General features: G+C 48.3%; 1 protein-coding gene and 1 pseudogene across 1 annotated transcript; one reads left to right on the top strand and one right to left on the bottom strand.

The window, feature by feature from the left end:
- The first annotated feature begins 1,154 nt into the window (after positions 1-1,154).
- On the top strand, positions 1,155-1,370 carry LOC136390066 (U2 spliceosomal RNA; annotated as a pseudogene).
- A 2,528-nt stretch (positions 1,371-3,898) lies between these two features.
- On the bottom strand, positions 3,899-19,242 carry SPC24 (SPC24 component of NDC80 kinetochore complex). Its single transcript, XM_066345988.1, has 6 exons — positions 19,051-19,242; positions 8,272-8,468; positions 8,225-8,236; positions 6,744-6,844; positions 6,546-6,622; positions 3,899-5,105 (listed from the first exon to the last, which is right to left on the bottom strand). Exons 1-6 carry the CDS (start codon positions 19,208-19,210, stop codon positions 5,002-5,004), a joined length of 651 nt encoding a protein of 216 aa, XP_066202085.1. The 5' UTR covers positions 19,211-19,242; the 3' UTR covers positions 3,899-5,001.
- Between the last annotated feature and the right edge of the window lie 4 nt (positions 19,243-19,246).

Raw genomic sequence — 19,246 nt, 5'->3', positions numbered from 1 at the left:
TGAATTCAGGGCAGCTTCCTGCCCTCAGTGGAGGGGTTCCCTCCATTCTGAGCCCCGTCCTCCCCAGCACAGCTGCGCCCACTCACCCTGGCCTCCTCTCCCACGCTGCCTGGAATGAATGAAGGTAGCTTGGGGGCTTATAGTGAGACCAGCCCCCTCCCATCTGAAAATCCTCCCCATGTCTCACTGGACTGGTCAAACATGTTCAAACCCTGGGACCTCAGGGTTCCCTCCACACAAGCCTCTGTGGTCCCAGAACACCAGCCTTCCCCCTGCTGTTCCCTCTGCTTGGATCCTTGTCTCCACACTTTTGTCTCCTGGGCGGTCAGGTCTGGGCTCACATGATACCTAATTCTTGAGCCTCCCACAAAGCCCTCCCCGCAAACAGCATCAATATTTATCAATAACTGAAATGACCGCATTCATAGGTTATGGTTAAGTTCAAATCCTGGATCCAGTTCAAACCACAGCTCTCTGTCAACCATCAGCAGCGACCCCTTACACAAATAACTTGATCTTTCTGTGCCCCTATTTCCTTACCTGTCAGGAAACACGGAGCCCGGCACACAGCCCCTGCTCAGTCTTGGCTTGTCATGGCCTCCACTGGGGTATGGCTTCCTGAAGGGAGGTTTGCAGGTGACAGATGTACAAGTCACCTTTCTCAGTCAGGGGGGCCAACTCAGAGGTCCTGGGGCCACCGTTCAGGTGGACCAATGTGGGCCACACAAGGAGTCCCAAAAAGTCCAAACACCATTGTGTTGATGCCCAGAGACCTGTCTGCCTGACCTCTTCCCGTCTCAGCTCTCCAAGCTTGTCAGAGATCCAGGGTGAGGGGTTAGGCCTCTGAAATGTATAAGACCCCTGGCTATTTTCCCCAACACCACCAACTATCAGCCAGGTTGGCCTGATATCTGACCAGCAGTCTCAGACCAGGAATGACTTTACATGTCTAGAACCTCAACCTGCTTCTGTCACCCTTTAAGGCTTGACCAAGTGCAAGTGTTAGTGCTAGTTCTCACGTGGTCATTTCCTACTTGTATGACCTTGGACAAGGGCCAGACATCTCAGAGGCTACTTCTCATCTGAAAAACTAAGGGATCCTGGGCCCCACAGCTGGGGCAGCACTGTCCTGTGACTGTTTATAAAATAGACATATCGCTTCTCGGCCTTTTGGCTAAGATCAAGTGTAGTATCTGTTCTTATCAGTTTAAAATAGACACACCTCATTGCTTGGGATGGTGCTGGGCCCATGCTGGCCCCGGTGGTGCAGAATTAGGAAAGGGGGCAGTGGTGTGGGATGGACCCTCAGTTCTGCAGGTCAGTGATTTGGTTCCCCACTCCCTAGCCCTGGGGACATGAATCGTACTTTCCTCAGCAGGGCTGGGCCTAGTGCTCAGCGTGCCTCTGGCCAGCCTCCAGAATTCAGAAAAGCTGGTAGCTGCCAACAGAGTGGCTCTCATGGGCGGGGGCACAGGCTGGAGGCTGTGGGCCTGAGCCTATCCTGCCAGCTGTCCCAGGCATCCGGCCAGAACTGGGCAGTGAGTCAGGACCCAAGCATGTTAGGAGGACCAGGGCCTCTCCCAGCCTATGAGCTCAGCCACCTCCCTGAACCCACCCACCCGAAGGGACCTGGCCAGGCCCTAATCGCCAACTTGCTCACTCCTATGGGTCAGTCCCTGGGGCTTCCTGGAGAGGCTGGGGTGTGGGAGAGGACAGACATGGCCCCTCTGAACCTGGGTTCCCACAGCCTTCCTAGAGACCTTCTTCCTCTTAGGAAACAGCTCCAGGCAGGCAAAGGCCTTCATGGTCCCTCCTAGAACAAAGCCAGACTATTGCTTGGGGAGGGAGAGCAGGCCCTGGGCCAGGGAGGATAAGCCTCTTCTGCAATGGAAGCCAACGCCATGCCTCCTCTTTCTCCCAGGCACTCTGGGTCCCAGGGGGAAATATGCTCTTCTCCTGCCCCTGCCTTTCAACTGGGCTGCATCTCTTCTAAAAAGTCTTCCCCGACCCCGAATCCCTCCTTCCTGGAACCTATACCTCCTTCCCACGGTTTGCCCTTAGAAGCATGCTGGCTGCATCGCCCGAGCCTGATGCTGGCATTGGCGCTGGAATCAGCATGTGGCAAGCTCACCGTGCCTGCAGTCCGGGCACACGCTCTCTCCGATAAACATAACTACCCCCCACCCCACCCCACCCCACCCCGCCTAGAATACACACATACACACCCTCCGGTGCATGCAGAACCTTCCACCATGTTTCTTTGTGATGATGTAGCCAAAATAAAGTAGGAGTATCCAGGAATAAAAAAAGTCTTCAGGGCCCTCCAGAGCTGGGGCTCACTCCTGGCATCTCCACCCGCAGGTGGAGACCAGCTGTGTTAGTAGGAATGGCCACCAGGGTGACAGCTGTTACTCAGCTGACCATGGGCCAAAACCTGGCTTGTTCCTGGCTGAGGCCACAAGGCTGGTGGGCAGCCCGTGTGCAAGCCGCCCCAGAAATGCCAGCAATAGTCAGGAACATCTGTGGATGCCCTGAGGGGGTGCTCCTGGCATCTAGAGGGTGGAGCTCAGAGATGTTGCTAAATGTCCTGCAATGTCCAGTACTGCCCCCACCACACAGAATGACCAGCCCAAATTGTCACCAGGCCTGAGGTGGGAAAACCCTGATCTAGATCAAATCTGTCACCCTGGAGGGTGATGTTACAGTTGGGGGCTCTGCTCCCATTTACACCATAGGAATCTACTGACCTGCAAAACAGAAGCAGCCCAGACGGGTCCCGTAAACATTTACTTGAACACATAAAGCTAGGCACTGTCATCAAAGCGGGGCCTCTCAGGCCTGACCAGGCGGTGGCACAGTGGATAGAGCATTGGACTGGGATGCGGAAGACCCAGGTTCGAGACCCGAGGTCGCCAGCTTGAGCGAGGGCTCATCTGGTTTGAGCAAAAAAAAAAGCCCACCAGCTTGAACCCAAGGTTGCTGGCTCCAGCAAGGGGTTACTTGGTCTGCTGAAGGCCCGCAGTCAAGGCACTATATGAGAAAGCAATCAATGAACAACTAAGGTGTTGCAACGCGCAATGAAAAACTAATGATTGCCTGGCCTGTGGTGGAGCAGTGGATAAACCTTCGGCCTGGAATGCCAAGATTACCTGTTCGAAACCCTGGGCTTCTCTGGTCAAGGCACATACAACAAGCAAGCAATGAACAACTAACATGAAGCAACTATGAGTTGATACTTCCTATTCCATGCTCCCCTTTCTCTCCTGTCTCTGTAGAACCAATAAATAAAGTATTTAAAAAAACTAATGATTGATGCTTCTCGTCTCTCTCCATTCCTGTCTGTCCCTGTCTATCCCTCTCTCTGACTGTCTCTGTATAAAAAAAAAAAAAAAAGGCGGGGCCTCTGAAGTTCTTTTGGGAATCTTTGTGAGCTGAAGGTACTGGGGTTTCTTAAACTTCAGGGATTATTAAGCCCTCTTTATTGGGTCCATCTCCTTAGAGACCAACAGGTAGGCTTCCTTACCCCGGGACCTCGAAGGGTCATGAAATGAAGTAGACAGTGCCCACTAGATGTGCTCAGATGTTGCCAGAACTTACTGTTCTCTGCCCAGAATGCCTGCCTGATTAAAACACTAATTGTGCTTACAGTAACCAATTCAGTTGTCCAGTGGTGTATGGAACCAACAGCCATAGGTTCCTGTAACTATCTACTGGCTCCAGGCAAGGCTGTGTCCGGGGGCAACGGGTATCAGTAAGACTCTCCATCCCTCTCCACAGGCAGGCAGGCCACAAGCTTCCCACTTAGTCCCCAAATCACTGAGGATGAGGTTTAGATGACCACATGATTGGCCGACCCTGATCCAGGTTACATGCTTAATCAGTTAGGTTTTATTTTATTTGTGAAACAATAACAATCGCACACACCAGATTAATTTAGGGTCAACCCTCCTGCCCCAAAGAAGTCCAGAGCTGATGATACCAGCTCTACCATCATTAGGGAATCGGTTTCCTATCATCCTTAGAGGACTGCACCCCTCACATGTAGTGATATAGCTGTCAGGCTTCCAGCCATCACACCCAAATTCCAGAAAATAGAGGGGAGGAGAAAGGGTATATTTTCTTTTCTTTTTCTTTTTCACAGGGACAGAGAGAGTCAGAGAGAGGGACAGATAGGGACAGACAGACAGGAACGGAGAGAGATGAGAAGCATCAATCATCAGTTTTTCGTTGCGACACCTTAGTTGTTCATTGATTGCTTTCTCATATGTGCCTTGACTGCAGGCCTTCAGCAGACTGAGTAACCCCGTGCTCGAGCCAGCGACCTTGGGTCCAAGCTGGTGAGCTTTTTCTATTTTGCTCAAGTCAGATGAGCCCGCGCTCAAGTTGGTGACCCCAGGGTCTCAAACCTGGGTCTTCCGCATCCCAGTCCAACGCTCTAATCACTGCGCCACCACCTGGTCAGGCAAAAGGGTATATTTTCTTGCCCTTTAAGGATCCTTCTAGAAGTCTCATATAATACTTCGTTATATTTCATTGGCCTGAACTTAGCTGCAAGAGGCTGGGAAACTGTTTTGACCAGGATAGCTCCAGGGTGGCATCTGTTCACACTTGACTCCTCCACGGGCCGAAAGGATCCTTGTCACCTCATCTGTCTTGGGTACCTAGCACAGTCTGGCTCACTGGCACTCAAAGATATACCCTGAATGAATAAAAACAGGCCAAGTTTGAATAATAAATGGTGAAGACCTGGAATTTGTCATCACATACTATGTTGTCACAGACATGAAGTCACAGGCCTGGCAAGGTAAGTCAGTTCTCTATAGTTATCTAGCTCAGGTTAGTCCAGCATCTAAGGCCAAAATCAGAGGGAAAAAGAAATCCAGTAAAAATCCTATTTATGTACAAACATTTAATTTTAAGCTGATCTCACCACCAAGGCACAACCACACACTGCAAATGATTCCCGCTGTGTGCTGGGCACAGTGCACGAGACTCGGACTACTACTCCATGTCCACCAAACTCCAAAGATAGTCGCTGACGAATTTCTTGGAGAGCTGGGTGCTGTCCAGGTGAATGGGCTGGGCAACACTGGGGCCACCATGGACTGAGGAGGGCATGATGTAAGGAAACTGACACGCACAGCCCTCCCCATGACCCCTCCAGTAAAAGGAGACTGCCCTAAAAAACTTGTCAGATATTTAGAGCCTGACCAAGTCATGAGTGGTGCAGTGGATAGAGGCAGCCTGGGAAGTGGAAGATCCAGGTTCAAAACCCCAAGGTTGCCAGCTTGAGCCCAGGCTCACCAGCTTAAGCATGGGGTCACTGGCTGGAGTGCAGGATCAGAGACATGAGCCCATAGTCGCTGGCTTGAGCAAGGGGTCACTGGCTCAGCTGGAGCCAACTGGTCAAGGCACATATGAGAAACAATCAGTGAATAGCTAAAGTGCCACAACTATTAGGTGATGATTCTCATCTCTCTCCCTGTCTGTCCCTCTCAGTTAAAAAAAAAAGATGTTTAGAGATTGAGAAATTTTTGTAAAAAAAAATTCAAACTTGGTCTTGGCTGGTTGGCTCACCTGCAGTGTTGGCCTGGCCAGGGCACACAGGAGAAGTGACCATCTGTTTCTCCACTCCTCCCCTTTCTCTCTTACTTTCTCTTCTCCCACAGCCATGGCTTAAGTGGTTTGTACAAGTTAGCCCTGGGAGCTGAGGATGGCTCCATGGCCTTGCTTCAAGCACTAAAATAGCTCGGTAGCTAAGCAACAGAGCAATGGCTCCAGATGGGCAGAGCATCGCTCTGTAGGGGGCTTGCCAGGTGGATCCCAGTCGGGCACATGTGGGAGTCTGCCTCTGCCTCCCTGCCTCTCACTTAAAAAAAAAAACTGAACTCTAATGATGCACTATCTTTTTAAAAAATTGTGATAAAAAATATATATAACAAAATTTACCATCTTAGCCATCTTTAAGTGGTCACTGGCATTTAGCACATTCATATTGTTGTGCAGCCATCACCACCATCTATCTCCGGAAACTTTCCATCCTGTAAAACTGAAACTCTGTCCCCACTGAACACTAACTCCCAGCCCCTGGCACCCACCATCTACTTCCTGCCTCTGAACTTGACTCCCCTGTGGACCTCATGTAAGTGCAATCTTACAGTGTTTTCTTTTTGAGCCTGGCTTATTTCACTCAGCATGCCCTCCAGGTTTATCTATGTTGTAGCAGGTATCAGAATTTCCTTTTTAAGGCTGAATACTATTCCATTGTATGTGTACACTCCATTTTGTTTATCCATCCATCTCTCAGAGAATACTGGGGTTGCTTCCACCTCTTGGCTATTGTGGCCAATGATAGTATGAACATAAATGTGCGAGTATCTGTTCCAGCCCCTGCTTTCAATTCCTTAGTGTTTACACTCAGATGTGGGCTTGCTGGATCTCACGGTGACTGATTCCTTTTTAGGCTCCACCACTCTTCCCACAGTGGCTGCCCCACTTCACATCTCATCCCAGTGCACAGGGTTCCTTTTCTCCACAAAGGATACTGCCTTTGATCATCCCCGGTTCACACTCATAATCCCACTCAATTTTACTAATTCGGTGATAAAGTTGAGCCACATACCTATACAAGACAAAAAGAAAGAGAAAAGAAAGTTATCCCAGCGTCAACCGCAACAAAGAGCTGTAGCATTGAACACACACAGACACGGGCATGCACTCACACTGGCATTTATGGGACCTACGTGGCTGCAGGGATGGTGACCGTTGTGTCTTCATCAACTTCCTTCTCCTGTTTTTCAAGATCGGCCTCGATCTCCTTGAGGTCCTCTAGCTCCCTGGTGAGCTGAGTAAAATGAACAGTTAAGGATCCTTGGTTTTGCCTGATCAGGTACTGGAGCAGTAGATAAAGTGTAGGCCTGGGATGCAGAAGATGCAGGTTTCAAACTCCAAGGTCGCCTGACCTGTGGTGGTGCAGTGGATAAAGCATCAACCTAGAACGCTGAGGTTGCCAGTTTGAAACCCCAGGCTTGCCTGGTTAAGGCACATATGGGAGTTGATGCTTCCTGCTTCTCCCCTACTTCTCTCTCTCCCTCTCTCCTCTCTCTAAAAAACAAAACAAACAAACAAAAAAATTATTTCAGCCCTGGCCGGTTGGCTCAGTGGTAGAGTGTCGGCCTGGTGTGCAGGAGTCCCGGGTTCGATTCCTGCCCAGGGCACACAGGAGAAGCGCCCATCTGCTTCTCCACCCCTCCCCCTCTCCTTCCTCTCTGTCTCTCTCTTCCCCTCCTGCAGCCAGGGCTCCATTGGAGCAAAGTTGGCCTGGGCGCTGAGGATGGCTCTGTGGCCTCCACCTCAGGCGCTAGAATGGCTCTGGTTGCAACAGAGCAATGCCCCAGATGGGCAGAGTATCGCCCCCTGGTGGGCGTGCCAGGTGGATCCTGGTTGGGCGCATGCGGGAGTCTGTCTGACTACCTCCCTGTTTCCAACTTCAGAAAAATACAAAAAAGAAAAAATTATTTTTAAAAATGTTATTAAAAAAAACGCAAGAAACTTCAAGGTTGCCTGACGAGGTGGTGGCACAGTGGACAGAGCATCGGACTGGGACGCAGAGGGCCCAGGTTCAAAACCCCGAGGTCTCTGCTTGAGTGCAGGCTCCTCCAGCATGAGCATGGTCTCATAGACATGACCCCATGGTCGCTGGCTTGAGTCCAAAGGTCACTGGCTTGAGCAAGGGGTCACTCGCTCTGCTGTAGCCAACCCCTCCCTCCTCAAGGCACATATAAGAAAGCAATCAACGAACTAAGGAGCCACAATGAAGAACTGATGCTTCTCATCTCTCTCCCTTCCTGTCTGTCTGTCCCTATCTGTCCTTCTCTCTGCCTCTGTCAAAACAAACAAACAAACAAACACAAAGAACAACTCCAAGGTTGCCAGCTTGAGCATGGGATCATACACATGACCCCATGGTTGCTGGCTTGAGCAAGTGGTCACTGGCTCGGCTGGAGCCCCTGGGTCAAGGCACATATGAGAAAGCAATCACTGAACAGCTAAGGTGCCACACCGAGTCGATGATTCTCATCTCTCTCCCTTCCTATCTGTCTGTCCCTACCTGTCCCTTTCTCTGTCTCTAGCTTAAAAAGGAAAAAAAAAAAAAAAAAGGATCTCTGGCTTTGGAGGGAGGGTTGCCTATGTGTGCAAACACCAGCCACACGGGACCCAGGGCCTCTGGCTCTGGCTCAAAGCATTTTTTCTAGTGTGAATGACTCGCACTTCCCAGGCAAGGGTAAATGCCCAGCTGTTTTGAACAAGCAGCAAAGGATATAGGAGGCTGGCCTTCAGGTGAGTGTCCTCCTCACTGGCCTTCTGAAGCTTGGCTTCAATCTGCTGTAACTCAGCAACCCCCTGGCATGCCTGCTCCTTCGCATCAAGAAGACTTTGGGCCACATCCTTCTCTGCATCAAGGATCTCTGCAGGGTAGAAGAATGTTGAGCCTCAACTTTGGCTTCCCAGGGTCTGTCCTTCCCCTGGGAGAGCCTGAGAAGCAGACAGTGGTTCATCAGCCTATGACCTCAATTACCCCCCATCAACAATGAACATTCTTCCTTCCCTATGTACACCTCCCCGACAGGCTCATCCTATTTTCAAACACCCACTTGACAGCTGCACCTGGACCTTGCATAAACGCTGCCTTTCACTGAAACACAACTGAAGCCATAAATATATAAAATTTTAAAACCCTGTCCTTTGCATACTTAGTCTTTTTTTTTTTAGTTTATTATCTCATGCATTTAATACTTAATAATAACAATAAAAGAGGTATACAGAACTAGATTGTTATAAAAAATTATAAAATATTAATGAAAAAATATTAAATCTTAAAACTGTTATTTAAGATATTTCCACATTGCTTCTTTGTGTGTGTGTGACAGAGACAGAGAGAGGGACAGATAGGGACAGACAGACAGGAAGGGAGAGAGATGAGAAGCATCAATTCTTCGTCACGACACCTTAGCTGTTTGTTGATTGCTTTCTCATATGTGCCTTGACTGTGTCGGAATCCATGGGAGTCCAAAAGACCAGAGTAACAGGCTTTATTGAAAGGAAGAAAGGAACCCTGCCGGGCACTTCTCCCAGGGAGAAGAGCGTCGTTTCGACTAGGGGTGAGTTATATAGTGTTTGGGAGAGCCTGAGGGGATACTGAGGCAAAAGTCCTGGTATGTCCAGAATGCTCCTCCTTGGGGGGCTTCGAGCATGTGGGTGTTGAATTAAAAGTCCTGGTATGTCCGGAGTCCCTCCTTGGGGAGACTTGTCAGCTTTTTGGAATTCCTCTGTCTCAGGGGCAATAGTCCAGTAAAGGTGAGGTCTGACAGATAAGCGGAACATCAAGAGGGCAGTTTGGAATACACATATCTATCATTTCTCAACTCTGTGGTTACATATAAAAGAAAGGCAGTTATTGATTTTATAATATATGGTGAGGGGTGATGAGAAGAAAGAGGAGAAAAAATGGGAAAATTATTGCTTCTTCTGGAGAGAACTCAAGAAGGGAACCTTGCCAAGCCAAGTTCTCCATCCAGTTAAGGATGTCATCAATTTCCATGCTGTAAGGTCTGAACCAGGCGATGTCTCCGAAAACCTGAGTGAGGAAGTAAAAAAAAAAATTTGCGAGGAAATAATTGTGAATTCCTTGCTGCTAGTGCCAAGTGGACAGAGTGACATGGTGATACATGGTCTCCTGGATGAGCCTCATGAGACGTGCTGGTCTGGTTCCTCTCGAATGGGAGGACATGTGGAGATTTTTAGAGACAGGGAACCTGTTGGTGTAAGTTTTTAGAAGGACTGGGTATGTGTGGTTTAAAAGGAAGCGGGTTTGGAGAATATTCAGGAGGGAACTTCTTGGGCTGAGGGGCAGCTTCTTCCTGATGTCATCCCTACCTATTTGATATTTCCCTCGTGAAGTTCTCTTTGGGGTATTGGGGAGAGGAGTGTAGGAACAATTGATTGTAGGTAATCCTAGAGATTTCTCTCATCCGGGCCTGTAGGAACTTGATAAAGAAAGGGGCAAGTATTTGGAGATCAGGAATGCAGAGATAAGGAGGGTTGTATAGCTGGGGTGAAAGTTCTTCCATGGTAAAGTTAGAGATATTCTTTCCTGGCAGCCCTGGAGAGAGTAGTTAGTTTGAGCTAAAAGAAATGTTTCATGTCCATTTGTAGGCTCTTCTTCAGCCAAGAAGACCCAGCAATCTTGTCCCCTTACTATGTGAAGGGTAAAAACACTGAGAAGCATTAAGAGGTGAATGCTATTCATTTTCCTAGTTCTTCAGGGATATGGGAGAGGTTTAGGGTTAGGGGACCTGTAGGGGTTGAAAGATAGGATTTAGGAGGTTTGCTGATATAGGGTTTCAGATTTTTCTGCTTCACGAGGGCAGATTTCAGGGTTGATGTGTAGGGTTAGGTAGATTTTCCAATTTTCTGATTGGTGAAGGTCTGTATGTGGTTCTGTAAGAAACTAGTGAACAAACGTAAGAGGCAGGGTCCAAAAGTTAGAAAAATAAATAGGACAGTGAGTGGACTAATGAAAGGCAATAGTCAAGATACCCAGTTTGTGTGAAACCAGATTTCATGTTTACAAATTCGCTGGGCTTCAGAGAAAGAGAGAGTAGGAATAAGACAGAGAAGTGGCCAGTCCCCCTGCCCCTAGACCTACTTTTGTAGAGATTTCTAAAGCAACAAGAAGAGGGATTACCTGTACAGCTCGTTTGGTCCTTAGATTGACGGGTAATGTACTAAGAATTGAAAGAGTCTCATGGGGTGGGATTAGGTTGATATTTGGGGTGAGATAGATTAGGGTACAGGTTTCTGTCTAATTAGTATGGAGACACAGATAGGTGTTGGTCCCACATGAGTAGAAAGTTCCTGATTTGGTGAGGTAGGTTGAGAGGTGCAGTGGGAGTTGTTAGGATCACAGTCTGTGGACCTGTCCATGTGAATGTCAGTCCTTGGATGATGTAATGCTGGAAGCGCCTCTTGGACAGTCTTTGAACAGTTTGCTGAGTGACCTGTAAATCCTGCAAATACTTAGGGAAAGGGTGGTTACATTTCTACACTTTGCCATTAGAATTTTTTTTTTTAATCTAAGTTTTTATTGCTGTTTCTTTCGGTTATTTTTTTTTTAATTTTATTTATTCACTTTAGAGAGGAGAGAGAGAGGGAGAGAGAGAGACAGAGAAAGGGGAGAGAGAGAGAGAGAGAGAGAGAGAGAGAGAGAGGAGAGAGAGATGGGGGGAGGAGCTGGAAGCATCAACTCCCATATGTACCTTGACCAGGCAAGCCCAGGGTTTCGAACCGGCAACCTCAGCATTTCCAGGTCGATGCTTTATCCACTGCGCCACCACAGGTCAGGCTGCCATTAGAATTTAAGTCCTAGTGACCACTGCTTCTACCTGGAATTAGCAGCAGGTCCCAGCCTATAATAGGCATGGGGCATTGAGATAAGAGGAACAAAGGAGATACTATACATTAAATAAAGTAACAAACTCAGACTGTCAATACCCACAGTAGAGATCTTCGAGGGATAAATAAAACTTAAATATTCAAGCGAGGCATAGTAGATGGCCCTTGTGTTTACAAGAAATGAGACCAGTTTATCTGCTACTTGGAAAAAATACCTTAGGTTCGTGAATGATGTCCTTGGGCCTTCAGTGGCAATTCCCAGCATGCTGGGCAAGGTCAGGTCACAGATAGCTGAAACAGGGTTAGAAGAGACTGAACCCTCCCTCCATGGAGCAAGGGGGCAGCTTACCTTCTCGTGTCCCTCTTTTCCACAGCAGAGGTGTGTCCCTTGATGGGGCTAGGAAGCCTGGCAGGCTTCAGTTCAATGGCCTTTTTTCTACTCTTGAAGTAGGGCCCTGATGGAATCCTATGAAGCCCTTTAGGGTGCTGGAGCCAAAAGCTGGTATTTCCTGACTTCTTTTGGGCCTTATTTGCCTTTTCTGTTACTTCCTTGGCCATTATAGACCTTAAAAGCCATGCTCAGAAGATCTCACTGAGGGGCTTGACAAAGAGAGCAAAATTGGGAATTCAGTATTTAAAGAAGCCTATTAGACCAAGGAAAGAAAAGATTTGATCTGTGATGATAGGTGGTTGGAGACTGTGGAGGGTCTGAGTTTGATCTAGGTTGCGACTTCAGGTGGTGGGTGTTAAGGCGATGCCTATATAGACTAGGGACTGAGAATAAAGTTGAGCCTTAGCAGAGAAGACAGGATACCACTTCATAGCGAGGAAGTTAAGAAGGATGGCGGTGTGTCTCCTTGAGGCAGACAGGGAGGGACTGCAGAGGAGTAGGTTATCTACATATTGTAAGAGAGTACTAGTTTTGAGATTGCACGCTGTTAAATCCTGAGCTAGTGCCTGCCGAAACAGGTGTGGGCTGTTTCTGATCCTCTGTGGTAAAATAGTCCATGTAAGTTGCTGGGCTGCATTAGTGTCTGGGTCAGTTTAAATAAAGGTAAACAGAAAGTAAGAGTCAGGGTGTAGAGGAATGGTAAAGAAGGCATTCTTGAGGTCTAGGATTGTAAATGAGTGGTGTTTGAGAAAATGTGTGACAGTAACTTGTAGAGATTAGGGACCACTTGATAGAGGGGAATTACTGCCTCATTGATTAGGAGTAAGGCTTGTACTAGGCAATAAGCCCCTGAAAGTTTTTGAACAGGAAGGGTGGGGGTATTGCAGGGAGAGTCCATGGGGATGAGTAAGCCTGGTTTAAGACGTGGGTAACTATTGGTTTAAGGCCTTAGAAACAGACAGTTACACATTAAACAAAGACTTCAGATACACATTATGAATTAAGGAATTTAAATGAAGCACGCTTTACTTGTTTCAATTCAAATTATACTAGAGATATTTTCTGACAAAGAGAAAAGACGGATTACTCACATAGCTTAATAGACAATTTTGTTTTTTTAAGCTTTTCAAGATGGCAGGGAGTTGCCAGCATAGAGGGGAGGAAGAGAGAAAGCAAATGGATGGACAGTGTGAGCAGCTGGATGGAAAGAAGGAGGGTCAGAATCTGCAGGAGGAGGAGGAGGAGGAGGAGGAGGAGGAGGAGGAGGAGGAGGAGGTTAAAGTATTGGTGTGGCGCCACATAGTCAGAGGAGTCAAAAGCAAGGGTCCCCAAACTTTTTACACAGGGGGCCAGTTCACTGTCCCTCAGACCATTGGAGGGCCACCACATACAGTGCTCCTCTCACTGACCACCAATAAAAGAGGTGCCCCTTCTGGAAGTGCAGTGGGTGGCCGGATAAATGGCCTCAGGGGGCCGCATGCGGCCCGCGGGCCGTAGTTTGGGGACGCCTGATAGAGCTTTGGGGAGAGGGGATGGGGCGAGGAGGAAAGAGGCACAGTCACAGTTTGTAAGGAGGGAGGAGGGGTTGGAGAAGAGACAGACAGAACTGCAGTTTGTAAGGAGGGATCAGAGAAGAGACAGGCACCGCAGCCAGAGCCACAGCTTCTAAGGAGGGGGGAGGAGATGAAGAACACAGTGGAGAAGGGAGAGGCCCCTGGCCAGCAGGGGAGGAGAAAGAGAGACTGGTGAATGAGAAAACAGGATTTAGTGAAGGGAGGGGGCTTTCTGGAGGGAAGAGACTCCAGCAAAAATGATTTGCTAAGGGACTAGAGAGGGGTCCCGAGAGAGAGGGATGCCCCTGGGGGTCAGGCAGGAGGGAGAGAGTTGGGAGTTCGTGGAGAAGGAAAGATTAGGAGCAGAGGTTTTTTTTTTTTTCTTTTCATTTTTCTGAAGCTGGAAACAGGGAGAGACAGTCTGACAGACTCCCGCATGCGCCCGACCGGGATCCACCCGGCACGCCCACCAGGGGCGAAGCTCTGCCCACCAGGGGGCGATGCTCTGCCTATCCTGGGCGTCGCCATGTTGCGACCAGAGCCACTCTAGCGCCTGAGGCAGAGGCCACAGAGCCATCCCCAGCGCCCGGGCCATCTTTGCTCCAATGGAGCCTCGGCTGCGGGAGGGGAAGAGAGAGACAGAGAGGAAAGCGCGGCGGAGGGGTGGAGAAGCAAATGGGCGCTTCTCCTGTGTGCCCTGGCCGGGAATCGAACCCGGGTCCTCCGCACGCTAGGCCGACGCTCTACCACTGAGCCAACCGGCCAGGGCAGGAGCAGAGGTTTTAGGTGAGGTTTCTTTGGCCAAAAATGGCCTGCGTGTAGAACAGAAGGCACAGAAATTAAGGACAGGAGAGAAGAGAGAAGAAAGCCTGCACGTAAGGAATTTCTGATGCCCTCCCCGTCCGGTGGCAGAAATTGTCAAGATTTCTTAGGATATTGTAATCGAATGTCCCGTTTTCAGGTCAATGGGAGCCATTGTCTAATTTGTACTGAGGCCATGCCATGTTACAGAAGAAAATGAGTTTTTTTGGCTTAAGGGCAGAGAGGCCTAACTTAGTGAGGTTTTTATGAGACATCCTAGAGGAGTCTGGTCGGAAGGCTTAGACCCTGAAGAGCCCATAGTGGAGATAGGTGAGCAAAGGGGGAGTCCCCGCCTTTTGTCACTGTCCCAAGAGGAGAGAATCTCCGTGTGGGAGAGTCGACCCTGATAGAGGTCATCACCACCTGTCAGGGAGCTCCGAGGACAAGAAGTCCGAGAGAGTGGAGAGGTTTGGCTAGGCGCATAGTCTTCTGTGCAGTCCACTGAGACTGAAAGTCAAACCCCTCAAAACGTGAGGCGTGTCAGAGAAAACCGTCCGATCAGAAGGGGTGTTTTTAGAGAGAAATTTAGAGGCCAACCGGGGAAGGGGAAGGGAGAAACTCCTTACCTTCTGGTCCAGCAGGGGTTCAGGACAGGGTTAGACTGCCGGCCAATCGACCTACAATTACACATCCAAACAGAATTGGGGAGTAAGCCTGGGATGAGCTGCCGTTGCCCATTGCTTCCCTGGTTGTAAGTTTGGACAGCAAAGAGGGATCGTCCAGGCAGTTAGTACCCTGACTGGGTTTCTGCACCAAATGTTGGAATCCATGGGAGTCCCAAAGACCAGAGTAACAGGCTTTATTGAAAGGAAGAAAGGAACCCTGCCGGGCACTTCTCCCGGAGAGAAGAGCCTTAGTCATTTTTTATTTTTAAAAAGAGAGATTTAGTGATTTTGGAGAGAGGAGAGAAAGAAAGGCTGAGGGGAAGAGCAGAAAGCATCAACTCACAGCTGCTTCCTGCACCTGCCTTGATCAGGTAAGCCAGGGGCCTCAAACCAGTGACCCCAGAATTCCAGGTCAATATTCTATCCATTGTACCACAAGTCAGGCCATTTAGTCTTATTTATAATGTCCCACTCCATTTATTGCCTCAGCAAGAAGCTTGAGAGTGACTCACTTTCTGTACCCAGTTGGCCATCCAGGCTGGGCAGATCCTCCTGCCTCCTTGTGCAGGTCCTTTGTCCCTCCAGAACTGCCCTGGACAGCCTCCCTGCTGTGCCTTCCTACTGCCAATCTGCCGGTTCTTCGGCCCTCTGCCTTCCGAGTGGCTGTGCTAGAGGCCAAATGCGTAGTCACTCTCCTACTCAAAGAGCTCCCACTGTCTCCGGTGTCTCCAGGAAAAGGTCTAGGCCCTTTTGAGCATCTTCAGCGTCCGTGCTAGCCTCCTTTCTCCTTACTTTTTACCTCCTCACATGCTTTCCTCTCTGCTCTGGGCACAAAGATACCTCATTCTACAAACACCACATTTTTTCATAGTCCCAGGTCTCTGCCTGCCTGTCCTCCATGGGACACATCTATTGATAGATGTGCTGGGTAATGCCTAATTCGAACGGTAGGACACTCTACCTCCCAGGGCATGACGGTGCTCCTATGACAGCCCTTATCACATTGAATTACTTATTCCTTGTCTTTCTTCCTCAAATCAGAGATAGCACCTACTCAGAATAAACACATGTTGAGACTGACCAGGCGGTGGCGCAGTGGATAGAGCGTCGGACTGGGATGCGGAAGACCCAGGTTCAAGACCCCGAGGTCACCAGCTTGAGCGCGGGCTCATCTGGTTTGAGCAAAAGCTCACCAGCTTGGACCCAAGGTCGCTGGCTCCAGCAAGGGGTTACTCGATCTGCTGAAGGCCCGCGGTCAAGGCACATATGAGAAAGCAATCAATGAACAACAAAGGTGTCAAAACAAGAAACAGATGATTGATGCTTCTCATCTCTCTCTGTTCCTGTCTGTCTGTCCCTGTCTATCCCTGCCTCTGACTCTTTCTCTGTAAAAAAACAAACAAAAAAAAAACACTAACAAAAAAAAACATGTTGAACAAAACATCAGAAAAATTAAAAATACTTTAAGGTTACTGTGCTCTTTCTCATAGAGTTGGAAGAACCTGCCAACTCAGAGAAAGCACAGATAAACATGCGTCCCAGCTCTGGTCAGATAGCTCAGTGGATTAGAGCATCATCCCAATTTGCCAGGGTTGTGGATTCAATCCCCGTTTGGGACACATGCAAGAGTCAGCCAATGAATGTATAAACAAGTGGAACACTGGATCAATATTTCTCTCTCCAAAATTAATACATTAAACCAGTGGTAGTCAACCTGGACCCTACCACCCACTAGTGGGTGTTCCAGCTTTCATGGTGGACGGTAGCAGAGCAACCAAAGTATAAATAAAAAGATAGATTTAACTATAGTAAGCTGTTTTATAGAAATTTATTCTGCCAAACTTAGCAAAAATTCGACATAAAGTACTTGGTAAGTAATTATTATTATATGCTTTAACTTGCTGTAACTCTGCTTTATAAATTTTATAAAGTAAAGTTACTTCCCTATTTTATAAATCACCATAACTGTGGAACCGGTGGGCGGTTAGAAAATTTTACTAACACAGATATAAAAGTAGGCAGTAGGTATAAAAAGGTTGACTACCCCTGCATTCAACTTTTTAAAAATGCTTTGAAACAGTTGGTATTTAAGTGTTTACAAACTGAAATTAATTTTTAATCAAGGTATTATTATTATATATATATATGCTTGTGAAAATACACACACACACACACACACACACACACACACACACGCCCCTCCCTAAGCCTCTCCATCCCTCTGAGGCAGCCACTTTAAACACTTCACTGTTTTCTTAGGCACTGACCATCATATTTCTAAATAATGTGCTTATGCTGCTATTTTTTGATTTGCTTGCTTGAGATGGTGCCTGCTGATTTCCGGTTATGGAAGCTGAGGGTCTGGCTTTCTTATGAAGCCTTCCTGCCCCTTCTGCACTCTCCCTCCTTAATGTGTTAAGCGTGCAGGACAACCTGGAAAACCCTCAATGCGCTCTCACAACCCTTTGAGAGGGGCATCTTCCCCTTTCCCACCGTTTGAGAGGTGAAGAACAGAAGCCCTGAGAGATTCAGGGACTTGTTCACAGGCACACAGCTCCAAACCCTGGATGTGAACCAGGTTCATTTGCTTCAAAGCTCCAGCTCCCTAGAACACTGACTCTTCTCTCCGGCCCCAAATCCATCCATTCCACTAAAGCAGGCTGAGTGATAACGATATTCTCCCCACATCATTCCTGGAGGAAGAGTTAAAAGGAGAGAAGGAAATAAAAAAAGAGGAAAGGAGGGCCTGACCAGTGGTGGTGTAGTGGGTAAAGCGTCTACTTGGAACACTGAGGTCGCGTTCAAAACCCTGGGCTTGCCTGGTCAAGGCACATATGGGAGTTGATGCTTCCTGCTCCTCTCCCCTTCTCTCTCTCTAAAAATGAATAAATCTTAAAAAAATCCCACAAAAACCCAGACACAAATGTATAAATACTGCACAATCCCATTTATATGAGGTCCCTAGAAGAGTCAAATTAAGAGACTGAAAGAGAAGGGTGGGTGCCAGGGGTGGGCAAGGGGCAATGGGGACAAAGTGTACAAAGTTTCAATTTAGGATAAGAAAAAAGTTCTGGAGATGGATGGTTGTATAACAATGTGAATGAGCTTAACACCACTGACCTGTATTCTTACAAATGGTTAAAATGGTAAATTTTATGTTATGTCAGTTTTACCACACACACAAAAAATTTTTTGTAGCCTTAAAAACAAAAAACCGTGGCACTGAGAATAACAGTGACAATGCTATCAGCAGTCCCATTTCACAGATGTGGAAAAAGGTTCGAGAGGGAAGCCACCGGACTGACATTTCCTGGCTTATGAGTTTACAGCTGAAACCTAGGTTAGAGGCTCTGGGCCTCACTTGTGGCAAAGGCTGGATCTAGCTTTCTCTGTGGCATAGTCACACACTTATTAGCAGAACTTTTTTTCCTTACCTTTTTAAGAGTCTTATATTTGATGGTGTCTTAAATTCAACAAAAATTCATCCAGCGTTCTCTTCACATAAAGTAGGAGGCATTTTATCCACGTCAATTTATTTCATCCTCACCATAGCCCTGACTCCCTCCTTCACCTCCTTGGGGTTCCTGCTTAAACATCATCTCAGAAGGCCTTCACTGACCCAGCCCCCAAAACATCATCACTTCTCCCTACACAACCTAGTTTCTCTCCTTAGCCCATCACCTCCTGACATACCTATATATTTGTCTTATTCTGCGTCATTCCCCCACTAGCATATCAACTCCCCTAAGGGATTTTGTCTGTTTTGCTCCCTGCCGCCATCCCAGGGCTGGCACTATGTCTGAGACACAGTAGGTGCTCAGTAAAACATCTGAACAACCCTAGGAAATGGAGGTGCTGGCTTTCACACCTGGCGCTTTGACTCCTGTCTCAGTTTAAATCCGGACTACCCCAAATCCTGCTCACGAACACTCAGAATTGGGCCTGGCGCTCCAAGCTCCTGTATTTACCACTAAAATCCTGGAGGTGGCTGCCGTCCTAAAGCCCATATTACGGGTAGAGAAACTGAGGCTCAGAGTGAGCAGAGCCTGCCTGTTATTCCCATGGGAAACAGGCCAAGGGTAGGGAGCACCCGGGAGGGAGGGAGTTTCGAGGCCGGCGTGGCCGGACCCTCCGATCACAAAGGCCTGGGTCCCGGACGCGCCCCCGCGCTGGCCTCGATCCCCACCTTGCAGCTGGCGCTCGGCGCCGTCTTGTGTCTCCAGCAGCCGCTCCGTCATCTGACCGTAGCGCCTAAGCAACCGCCGCTGCTGCGCCTCGGCGTGGTTGGCGCCCAGCAGACTCAGCAGACCCTGGCACAACTCTTCCATGTCGCGAAAAGCCGCCATGACTACACAAACGCCAAATTTAATTCCGCGCAAATT

Source organism: Saccopteryx leptura, chromosome 1 (assembly GCF_036850995.1).
Source record: "Saccopteryx leptura isolate mSacLep1 chromosome 1, mSacLep1_pri_phased_curated, whole genome shotgun sequence".
In the NCBI taxonomy this organism is placed as follows: Eukaryota; Metazoa; Chordata; class Mammalia; order Chiroptera; family Emballonuridae; genus Saccopteryx; species Saccopteryx leptura.
The sequence above is the reverse complement of the archived record's forward strand: the minus strand, read 5'-3'. Positions and strand labels throughout refer to the sequence as shown.

Bases quoted from the DNA above. Each gene is read 5' to 3' on its own strand.
- SPC24 (XM_066345988.1), bottom strand. From the start codon at position 19,210: ATGGCGGCTTTTCGCGACATGGAAGAGTTGTGCCAGGGTCTGCTGAGT. The intron at 8,469-19,050 runs GTGGGGATCGAG...TCTACCCTGCAG, and splicing joins CGCCGAGCGCCAGCTGCAAG to AGATCCTTGATGCAGAGAAG. The intron at 6,623-6,743 runs GTAGGTCCCATA...TGTCTTGTATAG, and splicing joins GTCACCATCCCTGCAGCCAC to GTATGTGGCTCAACTTTATC.